At 60.8% G+C, this 12061-nt stretch overlaps 1 protein-coding gene across 1 annotated transcript in view; it reads right to left on the bottom strand.

Annotated features, from left to right (window-relative positions):
* Positions 1-2361: 2361 nt before the first annotated feature.
* DACT2 (dishevelled binding antagonist of beta catenin 2) overlaps positions 2362-12061 on the bottom strand; it is a 10493-nt gene continuing 793 nt past the window's right edge. Inside the window, exons 2-6 of the mRNA XM_040449245.1 lie at positions 12015-12056; positions 10485-10492; positions 6128-6233; positions 4990-5208; positions 2362-4141 (exon numbers count right to left, since the gene is read on the bottom strand). Of these exons, the coding sequence (XP_040305179.1) occupies positions 2583-4141; positions 4990-5208; positions 6128-6233; positions 10485-10492; positions 12015-12056 (1934 nt within the window). The 3' untranslated portion in view covers positions 2362-2582. The remainder of the gene's footprint in view (positions 4142-4989; positions 5209-6127; positions 6234-10484; positions 10493-12014; positions 12057-12061) is intronic.

The following is a 12061-nucleotide window of genomic DNA, read 5'->3' as shown; positions in this document are numbered from 1 at the left end:
GTCCCGGGTATGAGACTCGGCCAGCATGACCTGTCCCCTGGGAGGGGAAGGGCGGCACAGGGGCCGAAATTTGAAACTTTCATGTGTGTCCCAAACGGGACAAGAGATGGTCGTGGGGGAAATAATTAAGGAAGATGCAGTGAAAGTACGTAAGGTTTGTTCCGTCCGTGGTGAACTTCCTCCTTGGTTAGGAGGTCACGGCTGGGGAGAGGTAAAGACGGAAATAAGAGGGAAAACAAATGGAACAGAAGGACAAAAGAATCTTCAGATGGAAATAAAGACGCTGATTCGAACACTCTATTTCCGTAAGAACCCCGAGTTGTCTCCAGGGACAAGTGCGTGACTGGATGTGTCCTTGTGTCCTTTCATTGCGTGTTGCTGTTGGGTGGGTGACTCTGAAGGAGCCTGGGGACCCCCAAACCACGGCCGGCCATCAGCGGTGGATCTGGTCACGCATGCACACGCCCCCTCGGCACCTGCCGCGCCTCAGCCTCCTCGGGGTCCTGTCTTGGCCCCAGGTCAGCGCAGCCCCATAAGGGCCTTTCCGAACACAACGCTGCTTCCCACAGACTGGCCGTGCACGCAGACAGACGGACGGAGCTCCCACCCGCAGCCACCCGCCGGGACAGCGAGCCCTCACCTGTGACCGCCCCTGGGGAAGCCCGGCCAGAAGTCAGCTGTCGTCCACAGTGACAGTTCAGGCGCTGAAGTAATTTCTGTTAACAATCAGCCCCAAATGCCTCTGCTCCAGTGACAATGACAGCTGTCCTGATTTCTGTCCCTGCTTGCACCTCGGCCAACCAGAGACCCAGGTGTGCCCCCACCCTGCCCCAGGCACCGGGGCGCCCCCTTCCCCGGGCCTGTAGCCTCCCCGCTGAGTCCTTGTGTCCTGGGGCTCCCGCTGCCCTGCCTGCCCTGGGTCTCTGCCCCACCACACCTTCTGTAGCACCACCGACGGAGTGGCCTCTGCCTGGTCTTGCATGACGGCCCTTCTTCATTTCCCCTCCTGAGTCCCCCCACGTGCTGGGCCAGCCCACCCCCGATGGTACCCCGGGACCTGTCAGCCTCCGGCTCACTGCAGGATGAGCCTCCGCTCCATATCCCCAGCCTCCCCAGACCCCCAGCCCTCTGCGTTTTCTCGAGCTGTAATCCTGACGCCCCCCAAAAAGGCCTCTGTTCCTTCAATTTGCCTCCTGTCTTCCGTTGAAGCCCCCCCGGGAGGCCCAAACCCGCTGTGTCCCCTCCTCACTAGTCCACGCGTCCCGGTGGGAGACACACGGCCTGGCCAACCCGTCCCGTGGCTCGAGGATGGCTGCCCCATGGAGGACGGGAGACGAGTGTCCGATCGCCGAACCGTGCACCCAATCCTGTAATCGTGCAACGCTCCTTTCGCACGGCAGTGATGAGGACGGAGCAGAACCCGCCACGCACGTGGAGCCCTCGGCCGTCTCCCTAGGAAGGGCTGCTAGGGGAGCCGGAGGGGAGCCTGGGGACACCCCCTGAACACCACCGGGACGGAGGGGAGCCTGGGGACACCCCCTGAACACCACCGGGACAGAGGGGAGCCTGGGGACACCCCCTGAATGCCGCCCGGATGGACGGGAGCCTGGGGACACCCCTGAACACCACCGGGACGGAGGGGAGCCTGGGGACACCCCTTGAACACCACCGGGATGGAGGGGAGCCTGGGGACACCCCCTGAACGCCGCCCGGATGGACGGGAGCCTGGGGACACCCCTGAACGCCGCCCGGATGGACGGGAGCCTGGGGACACCCCTGAACGCCGTCCAGACGGAGGGGAGTGCCGGACCCTCAGACTGTGTGCCCCATCTCCAGGGCCCCGCCTGCCACCTCTTGTGCCCCACGGTGGACAGACGGTCCTTATAAGATACCCTGTGCAACACGTTTTCCAATAAAACCCCATCACGGGTGCGTTTGTTTGACGTAGTCTTTAGCTACCAGAGCAGATCTTAAGCTGGGGAGGCCCTCGTACCCGTGACGAAGCAGATTGCAGGAAGCACAGTGGGAATTCTACCCGGACTCACAGACGTGCCTGGAACTCTCTTTTGGAACAGCCTGCGTTCTCCACATTCGGCAGGAAGCGGCCCCCGCACCTCTCACGGCACCGCCTCGGCACCCTCCTAGGCCCTCCTCTGTGTTCTGAGATGTCACTGGGGCACCTGGGCTGCCCAGGTCATGACCTCATGGTCGTGAGTTCAAGCCCCCTGTCAGGCTCTGTGCTGACGGCTCAGAGCCGGCGTGGGCTCCACTGTCCCCCTCTGTCTCTGCCCCTCCCCTGCTCGCACGCACACGCTGGTCGACTTTAGCTAAATAAACATTAAAATTAAAAAAAAAATGCAGTTGCTTTTTAAAATGTTTATCTCTAAACCACATCCTGAAACTAGCTGCCTGTTACATGAACGTCCACAAACCCACAGACGCTTTGGCTAGTCTTCTTATGGTTTTTCCCAAGTTCTGGTCGGCCGTCCACCTGTTGGGGCTGGTCGCGTGCTGTCATCGCGGTTCCTCAGGACAGCTTCCCTGGCGCGGGCGGGGACGCCCCGGGCCGTCTCCTGCGGGCCTCACACCATGGTCATGACCCTCAGTGCCGCCGGCTGGAACCTCCGGATCTTTCTCTTCAGGGCCTTGGAGGCCTTGATCCGGCACACTTTGGGCACGGGAGGCAGGGGCGGCCTGCGGGCGGCTGGGGCCCGCGGGAGCTGTGGGGGACGCGCCCCAGGCCAGGCCCCGCCTTCTGAGTCACTGCTGCTGGACTCCTTGTCCCCAAAGCAGCTGGCAGTGTGGTCGCTGGCCCTGTCGTCCTCGCTGGTCTCGGTGGCAGCGGACGGAGGCAGGGAGGCACCCTCGGCAGAGTGCTCGGAGCCCTCTGACTCGCTCCTGGCGCAGGGGGCCCGGGGGGGCAGCCTGGGCCTAGCCCGGACGCACACGGGCCGCTGCCCGCCCCCTCTGCTCACTGCCGGCCTGTGGGGCCCCAGGCCGCCCGAGACCTCCACGGAGGACAGCCACCGGCGCTGTTCCTGTGCCTCTCCCCCGGCCGCCACAGCAGCCGCTTCTGAGGGGAACAAGGCCAGCGCGGGGCCCCCGCGGGCCTCCCGTCGGGCCACCAGCAGGGGCACCAGGAAGGGCACGGGGTAGAGTCTGGGCTCAGAGCAGGACCGGCTGGGCGCCACCCCGGCCGGCGTGGGCCTCCTCCTGAGACCGGCCCCCCACTCGGGAGGCAGCTGGGGGGTGGCGAGGGCACCTCCCGCTGGCGGTTGCCCCCCAAACCTCAGGACCTTGTCACTGGCCCCTCTCCTGATCTTCACAGCCTTTGTCCTGGGGGCGCCCGCTTTTAGCCCCAGGAGAGCAGCTCCGCTGACAGCAAATGGGGGGCGGCCACACCCCTCGGGGGTCAGAGCGGGGTTCTCTCCTCCTGCCTTCCTGGCAGGCGACAGGACTGTCCTCTCCTGACTGCTGGCGGCCACCTGGGCACGCCCACACCTCGGCAGAGGGGAGCCCAGCACGGTGTCCCCACGGGCGCAGCCACTGGAGGGCTTGGGTCCCCCCTTTGGAAGGCTGCTGGGACGCGGGGTGCCCACACCCTGCTGCTCGAGGCGGTCCCTGCTGGCGTCCCCTCTCTGGGCCAGCCTGCCCGCTCCTGCTCTCCCGGGGGTGCACACCAGCTTCTCTAGGCCGTCTGGACCGTCTGCTCTCTGGCCACCAAGTGCCTGCGGGGATGGGGGCCCCTGCTCACCCACACTGCTCCTCGCGGGGGTCCCTCGGGCCCGCAGCCTCAGTAGCCTGTCTATATAGGCTGCAGCGGGGCTGGCCTCAAGGACAGGTCTTGTCGGGATCGACGGGCCTGTGGGGCCGGGAGGGGGCTTCCTAGGGAGCGGCTGGGAGTCGGCGTGCAGGGCGTCCCTGGGCAGAGCGAAGAGCGGGCTCTGCAGAGCTACAGCGTGCAGGGGGCTGGGGTACGGGTACACCTCCCTGCCCCCCGTGGACACCAGGTCACGCCGGTACTTGGGGTCCGGCCCGTGGGCTGGCAGCCCCATCCCGTGGCAGAGGAGGGTCGCGGATGTGGGGTCTGTGCTGGCTTTCTGGGGCACCACCGCAGACGGCAGGACTCTTTCGAGATCACCTGGGAATGAGAAGGACGAGCACACAGGTGAATCGGGGAGAACCCAGCACAGCCCCAATGTCACTTCCTGCCCGGCGGGCGGCAGGCCGGCGCAGTGCCCCGTGTGGGCCTGGGGGCCTGGGGAAGGGTCTCGCCGGCCACTAGCTCCGCCCCCTTCCCAGGGCCTCCCCGTCGCAGGTGCACGGCAGAGCCTGCACTCAGCCTTCACCCCGCGTCTGCAGGTGCCCAGAGAGACGGGCGCCTGTGACCGCGCGGGGGGCTCCGGACCACCCCCCCCCCCCCAAATAGGCGCTGACGGGGAGGAGACCGTGGAAAGGTCCACCAGGACCACCGGGCACGGCTAGGCCGGGTCTGCTCCTACAAAGCTAACAAGGCCCAAAGATGAAGCCTTTTCTTTTCGGGACGGACCGAAGGGAAACGGAGACTCTCCCTTGAGCCTGGGCGAGGGAGGCATCCACGTGGGAAATGAACGCTCTCCGCGTCGCTCTGGGTCCTGAGCCCCCTCCAGTTACGGAGACGCACCATCAGGCTGTGTGAGGTTCCGGAAGGACTTTTACAGTAACTTTCTGATGTCCACATAAGTAATAAGAAAGAACGCTTTTGGTCACGCCAAGGTTACTTGCTGTAACGAACGGAAGTGGGCCCTTGATTCCTGTCTATCGAAACACCAAGAAAAGCCCGCAGAAACTTCGGAGGGGCACCTGTGGGACGAGCCCAGCGCCAGACGCGGACGGGGCTCCGGCTCAGTGCTCAGTGATGCAACAGCCGCCCCCTCCCCCGCCCCACTGCCCCCACCCCCCACCCCCCGCCCCACAGTGGGGCCTCCCGCCTTCCTGGCTCTCCTTTACCTGTAGACACAGGCCTGGGCCGGCACTCGCCCTCCTCGGTGGCCTGCGGTCTACAGGTGGGCAGGGGGGCTCCATGCACGGTGGTGTCGTCGGCTGACCGGGGCCTGGCCGTGGGGTCAGCTGGCAGCAAAGTGCCCAAGGAGTACACGCGGTCACTGCTCACGGACGTGCGGGAGGCCGACAGGGAGCAGGAACCACCATCACTCAGCTCGTAGAAGCCTAGACAGGGTGGATGGAGGAGGTCAGCGCTCCCCCGGGCGGCGGCCCCTTTCCTGCCCGAGGACGCCCCTGTGCTGGGGGGGCTTTGGGATCTCGTCAAGGCAGGCACCTGGGGAAGGTGGCCGGGGACTCCTGAATGCCCGGGAGTGCTCCCCATGACTGTCCACTGCTGCCCCGCGAGCAGGCCAGTGGGAACCCCCACGCCCACCACTCGCCCCCCTCCTCGGCGAGTGGCTGTTCCGTGACCGTTAACCTCCGGCCCCTGCGGGGCAGGCCTCTGGCATCCTTCTCCCTCCCTCCCCCGCGCTGTGGGGTCCATCCCAGGTGGCAATCAGAAGGGGCCACCGGGGGCCCCCCCAGCCCGGACCTGCCGAACACACTGCACACCCAGGCCAGGCCGTGGTTGTGCAAGTTTACAACAGGAAGAGACGGCATCCAGGGCTGGACGTGGTCCCCTGGGTCTGCCCCGCGAGCCAGCGTCTAGACAGATGGGATTATGTGCCCTGGACAATGGCTCCGGAACGATTTCCCTGCAGCTTCACAGTAAGGGACACGGGCAGCTCCTCGTCATCTGTGACCGGTTACACAGGCTTGAGCCTGTGGATGGAACGGCTCTTCGCCACCTCCCGCGAGCCCAGCCCGAGCAGACCCTGAATCGTCTCCGCCCGGAGAGGCGAGAGGCTGGCGAGCCTTCCTGCATCAGAAGCAGCGCTTCCCGTGCTAGGCCCTCTCTCCGTGAACACACACGTGCACACTCTCCCGGGTTCCGAAGCACATTTAGGTGTCAGGAGAGAAGTGTGGCATCTTCAAGGGCCCTTGGTAATGGGGTCTCCCGGCTCGGGCACCGTGCCATCGGGGGGCGGGCTGAGGACACAGGCGGGGCCCAGGAGGGGTGACGGAAAGGGGGCGTGCGGGCTACCTGAGCTGGGCCGGCTGTCACTGTCGGCCGCCTCGCCGCAGGGTCTGCACACGTCCGGCTGCTCCAGGTGGGGTTTTAGGCCGACATCCTGGCGTCTTAGACGGGCCTACGAAGGGACAGCATGGGAGAGAAAACTGTCTCGAGTACAGAAGCCGAGCGCGGCGCCCCACGCACGCGACGTCTGCACTGGGCATCCGGCTTACACCGCTCCCTCGGAGCCAGTCCCCTGCTCTCTGGTCACCGGAGGAAAATGTCCACGACCCTCCCCTCTTCACACCTCTGTCCCCCCTCAACGGCAGGCTTAAAAAAATCAGCAGTTCCCAGTTAGGCATTTCTTTATAAGGACCGACTGATAAAGTCTATGCGCATAAAGTCAGGATCCAAAACCACACCTGGGACGCCCGGGTGGCTCAGTCAGTTGAGCCTCCATGACTTGGGCTCAGATCACGATCTCGCGGTTCGTGGGTTCGAGCCCCGTGTCGGGCTCTGTGCCGACAGCTCGGAGCCTGGAGCCTGCTTAGGATTCTTTGTCTCCCTCTCTCCCTGCCCCTCCCCCCACGCACGCGCACACTCTCTCTGTGTCTCTCAAATAAACGTTAAAAATTTTTTTTAAAAAAGCGGCACCCGGGGGCGCCTGGGTGGCGCAGTCGGTTAAGCGTCCGACTTCAGCCAGGTCACGATCTCGCGGTCCGTGAGTTCGAGCCCCGCGTCGGGCTCTGGGCTGATGGCTCAGAGCCTGGAGCCTGTTTCAGATTCTGTGTCTCCCTCTCTCTCTGCCCCTCCCCCGTTCATGCTCTGTCTCTCTCTGTCCCAAAAATAAATAAACGTTGAAAAAAAAAAATTTTTAAAAGCGGCACCCGGCACGCGCCACGGATATGGGTGCTGCTGTCCTCAGTTTTACGCAAGAAGCTACCTCCTCACGCTCACGGGTAACAGACCTGGAGTTTGGTGCCCACACTGCCATATTCGTTTACCCAGCAGACCCCGGGTGACCTTCTGACTTTTGAAACTGACCGGAAGCCCCCCCAGAGAGAAAAAGTCCCCCTTCCGCATGTGTCACACACCCCATTTTACAGGTCCTTCCAGGCTTCACAGAGCCCTCAGGGACAGGGACAGAGGCACGGCGGGAGAGGACAGTGCCTGCACTCAATGAGCCTCAAGATCTGCCTGAAATCTTCTTGGTTTAGAGGCTCACATCTTAGCCCTGCCTTCAGAGGCTCTCTCCCCTCCAGGCCTCAGCTTCCCCAGCCGTAAAATGGGTTATTATGAGCGTCAGCCACACACCTGTGTGTGTGTATTTATGGAACACCCGTGTAACACGTGTACGTGGTTAATACTCATAGTCCGTACTCACACATGTTTGCACACGTAGATAATGTACGTGCGGGACACCCAGAGCACTGACCGTTTAACCAACGCGGATTTCCTTCTTTCAATTATAAAACAACACCGTTTTCAAGGTCTGCTGTGCCAATTTCTTGTTTTCCTCAACAAGGAAGTTTAAGGCAAATAATTAATGAATGTAATTACGTGGTTCGCCCTGTTTGAGAAAATGATTGTGCTTCAGACTTTTATATAGAAAGTGAACAATTCCCCTGAGCCCCCAATTATGGGACTCAGGGGAATGAATTATTCCAGCAACCCCAATACCGTGAGAACTCAGTCCAAGGGAGAGGCAGGCGGCAGTAATGTGCGCTTCCGACGAGGGAATCACGTGGGCACAGAGTGTTCAAATCCCAGCCCCCGGGAGGTTTAGTGGGTGAGAAGCCCAGGGCCTGATGCTGCCCCCGGTGCGTCCTGAGCCACCGTGCTGAGCTCCCCTTTCCGCCAGGACCCAAACCAGGGCTCTCAGAACAAGCTCCAAGTGTTATAGCAAGAGTCTCACAGCCGCGACACGGTCTGTAAGTAGACAACACGGCAAAGACCGGACTTGAATTTAACAAAAACGTGATAATCCCAGAACCATCCGGTCTAGCCTAAACATCCTGGCTTCTTACCTTGATTATTTTTCCAAAGGGAAGCATTACCCAGGTGAACGTCGGTCGCAGAGAGAGCCAGGCAAAGATGGGCTTCTCACGTAAAGAATACTAGATCGGGCAAAGGGGCTAGTGTAGATTTTTACTGCAAATGACTTTTCTTTTCCTGTCAGTGGCAACGGGAAATCAACCACGTCGCCCTGTCAGGTCACACCTGGACGCTTACCAGCATCGACCTGACCTCTTCTTTTCCAAATCACCGTGCTCTCATCCTTCTGAAGGAGGAGATCACCCCGGACGCCCCAGTTGGCTTTCTTCCTCTCTCTCTGAACCCCTTTCCGAAAAGAAAAAAGGCCCCCCTGTGTGCTTGTGCTGAGATTCACTGCTTTGTGATTAATGTTTGGCCAGCCAGGCCTTCAGCGGGTGGTTTCTGATTAATGTCGAGAGGCCACGGACACACAGGGTCCCGGGGATTCACAGATGATTTACCGCATCCTTAGGGCCCTGCACGTCTACAGGGCTTCACCATTCTGGATTTACACCGTCCTCCTTAACCCTTCCCCCGTCCCTCCCTCACCTGGGGTTTTTATGGCTCAGCTTTTCATTAATTCCTACTTGGCATCTAACTTTGTGCCAAGAGTCAAAAGTCCCTTCTGAGACCAGGATAAAGCATAATCCACGGCAAGCCAGCCGCAGAGTATCTCCACCTGTGTATTTCCACAGGGAAAACATCATTCCAAACTCACTGGGTGAACGTGACCGTGGCAGTCACGCGGATTCTCTTCGGAGCAGCCCGCAAGTCGCTGGGGTCACGTCCTCCCCAGCCCTGTCCCCAGCATTCGGGCTCGCCGTCAGGGCAGAGTATGGTGTCAGAGTCCCCCAAAGCTGTGTAAGGGGGCCTGGGGTGAGGACAGCACAGCCACGGTTCCCCGGGCACGGGGATCACCTGGGCATCAGTGCAGGTTCCTGGGATCCCCCCATCCCCCTCACCTGAGACTCTCGGCCACACCCGGGCACCTGCATCTTGACAAGCCTCCCGCCAAGGCTTTCTGTGACCATGAGAAAGTCTGACAACTGCATCCAGGGAACGCCATTAAAAACAAATATTCGGTTCATCCCTTCCTTTGAAATGCTTGCTTTGTGAACCGCGGGAGAACGGCCTGGTTCCCACCTGTTTCTCCTGCCTGCCATCCACAACTCAGCACTGTTGTCTTCTCAAACCTTTAAGGCAGATTCAAAGGGTAAAAACTGAGACCTGCCCTCAAGTTCAGGACAAGCGATGGCCTCTAGAACCCCTTTATTCTCTCCTTGAAAGCTGAGCCTGCGCGAAGGAAAGATTTCACACAGGAATTCCGTGGCTAGCACACACACCCCGTGGGCAGGGACGCGTCACTACCCAGCTTGAAAAGAGGTCCGTCGATCAACAGCAAAGGCTCCAGGGTCACACACACATCAGCCTCACGGATAAGAGACGAAAGCCGCGCACGGTCCTGTGGATGCCCTGCCCTCACCGGCGACCTCGAGCAAGTTCATTTCCCTGTGAGTGCATGAAGCAGGCATGGCGGGTCCAGGGAACATCCCAGACATCATGTTTACAGCTGCAGAGTCAGCGCGCTCTTGTGGTATATTCAATGCCAGAACCCGCCAGTGAAAAGGGATCATCGCACGCTGCCTCTGTTAGGACAAGTCACGACCAGCCAAGTCAACTACTGGGAAATTCTTCCGGAAAAGATTTCACTGCAGGGTCCTCAGAACCCTTTCTTCAGCTTCCACCGGAGGGCACCTCTCCCACGGACTCCGGAGCGCCTCCTGGTGGCAGCTGGAGCTCCCAGCCTCCCCTGGGGCATCCCCTTCCCTGTGGGCGCTGCGGGGCACCTAACCCCTGCGGAGATGGGGACAGCAGCCACTTCTCAGGGAACGAGGAATCTCCCCGAACATATGAACAGATGAGCACAGGCCTGGCCGCGGAGCACCGGAGGTCACGGGGCATCAGAGACGCAGACGAGGGGACGGTAAGTGTTCTCTTCTGTTAGAGCAACAGAAGTTGTTCCTTTATTTGCTCCCCAAGTACCACGAGGCACCTACCACGCGCTCTTTGGAGACTTTAGATGCCGCCATTAAAAAGGTACAGCCATTTTGGCAAACGTTAACGTGCCAGACCTGCCGGGTTCCTAACGGCAGTTCAAATCCCGAGCAACGCTTCCCGGGGAACCCCTGCTGGACAAGACCGCCGAGGGTCAGATAAACGTCCTTCCTGCGCTCATGCCTGCACGGTGACGCGGGGTCCACGCCGGGTGGGCCTGGCCCCCAGCTGTGAGGTCTCCCTGCAACTGCGCTGCGCACAACAGGCTTCTGATCACGGCACCGGTTAATACTCCTACCTTTTTCCCTGCGAGAAAGAGGTGAAAGCGTTAAGCCCCGAGCTGATGTCACACAAAAGCAATTGGTCTTCTCTGATCACGCAATCCATGCCAAGCACCGTCTGAAGACAAAGTCCGCGTGTTCCTCCTGGCGGCCACGTTAAAAAAATAAATAAATAAAACAAAAACCCCAGCCCTGTTTGATCGCTTCCAAAGGGCACTGGAAACTGGAGGCTGACGACTCACAAAGCTGATCTGTGTGTTACTTAACCATCAGCTGCCCTCCGACAGCGAGGAGCAGGTCCACACTCCAGCACACCGTCCTGCACGTCCTGCACGTCCGTGGCCGCTGTGCGCCGAGCTCCGGGTCACGGGGACCACCGGCTTGCCGAGCGCGGCGGGCGCCACGGGAGAGCAGGCCGCCCTGAGAGCCCACCCCTGCCCTCTGTGCCGCCGCAGCTCCGGAGGCAGAGGCCGGTCTGCCGAGGATTTTCCGATCTTGCCACCTCGTTTTTGCAATCTGCAATTCGGGAAGACGACCGACCCCCGACCCACCCACCGGAGTCCTGGCAGGCATCTCAGGGCACTGCACTTCCGGATTCTTGAGTCCAGGAACGGTTAACAAGTCCGTCACCTGCCTGAGCTAAGCTGACAGTGAGGGTGCAGATCCTTCCAGGCTGCTTTGTCAAGGAAGCAGCTTTTACACAGAACAGATGTGAATTTCTAATTATAAAATAAAGAAAATTCCACTTAAGAGTCCTGGAATTAACTCCCATCAGATAGGAATTTTTCTATACAGCCTTTCTGTTTTTCCTTTAAAAAAAAATACTGCAATACTGGAAAAATTCCGAGTTGTTTCCAGGGGATGAAGTGAAAGCATACAGCGGACTGAAACCTGGACGAGTGTCTTCAGTCCTGTAAAAAGGAGCTGGCACTTGGAGGGGGCCAAGGAGAAGACACAAAGGCCAAGCAATCCTAAGAGCGTCCCCGGTTCTACCTACGGCCTCTGGGCTGCAGAGAACACGCCTCATTTCACAGGTCAGGTTGCAATTTAAAGTTGACGCTTTCATGGGATACAAGCTTTTTCCTCAACGTGTTCTTTCAACGACGCGATCCCATTTAACCTGAGCACAATGCGGGGACAATTTGGGGTGCGCTCGGCACGCTGGCTATGTCGTCCCCGAACCTACGCAGCAGGGACGCCTGGTATCCGGGGTCTGACCCCACGTAGCCCCCGCCGCCAGGGGAAACCGACCTCAGGCGTTCTCGCCAGAGCAGCACTGGAAGTGAAACAAACAGCAATGCGCGCTCAGAGTCCGTCCGCGCGGGGAAGGAGGCAGAGCCCGGGCGCAGCCGAGGGCGCCTTTCACAATCGGGCTCCTCATCCCGGTGCTTGGCTGCGTCATTTGGAACCGAGCGCAGTCCCCCGGGGTCCCAAAGGGCGCCCTTCGCTCAGTCGCACAGCCCTTACCCGCCGCGCTCCCCCACCAGGTGGCACGGCCCCCCGCCGCCGCGCGCGCCCCAGCCGCCCCGGGGCCCCGCGCTCCTTACCAGCTGCTCCTGCAGCGCCGCCAGCGCCGCCTCCAGCCGCAGCTCGC

The sequence above is a fragment of the Herpailurus yagouaroundi genome, unplaced genomic scaffold (genome assembly GCF_014898765.1).
Source record: "Herpailurus yagouaroundi ecotype Mexico unplaced genomic scaffold, PumYag 198, whole genome shotgun sequence".
NCBI classification, from domain to species: domain Eukaryota; kingdom Metazoa; phylum Chordata; class Mammalia; order Carnivora; family Felidae; genus Herpailurus; species Herpailurus yagouaroundi.
Note: the sequence above shows the minus strand (reverse complement) of the source record. Positions and strands in the feature narration are given on the sequence as shown.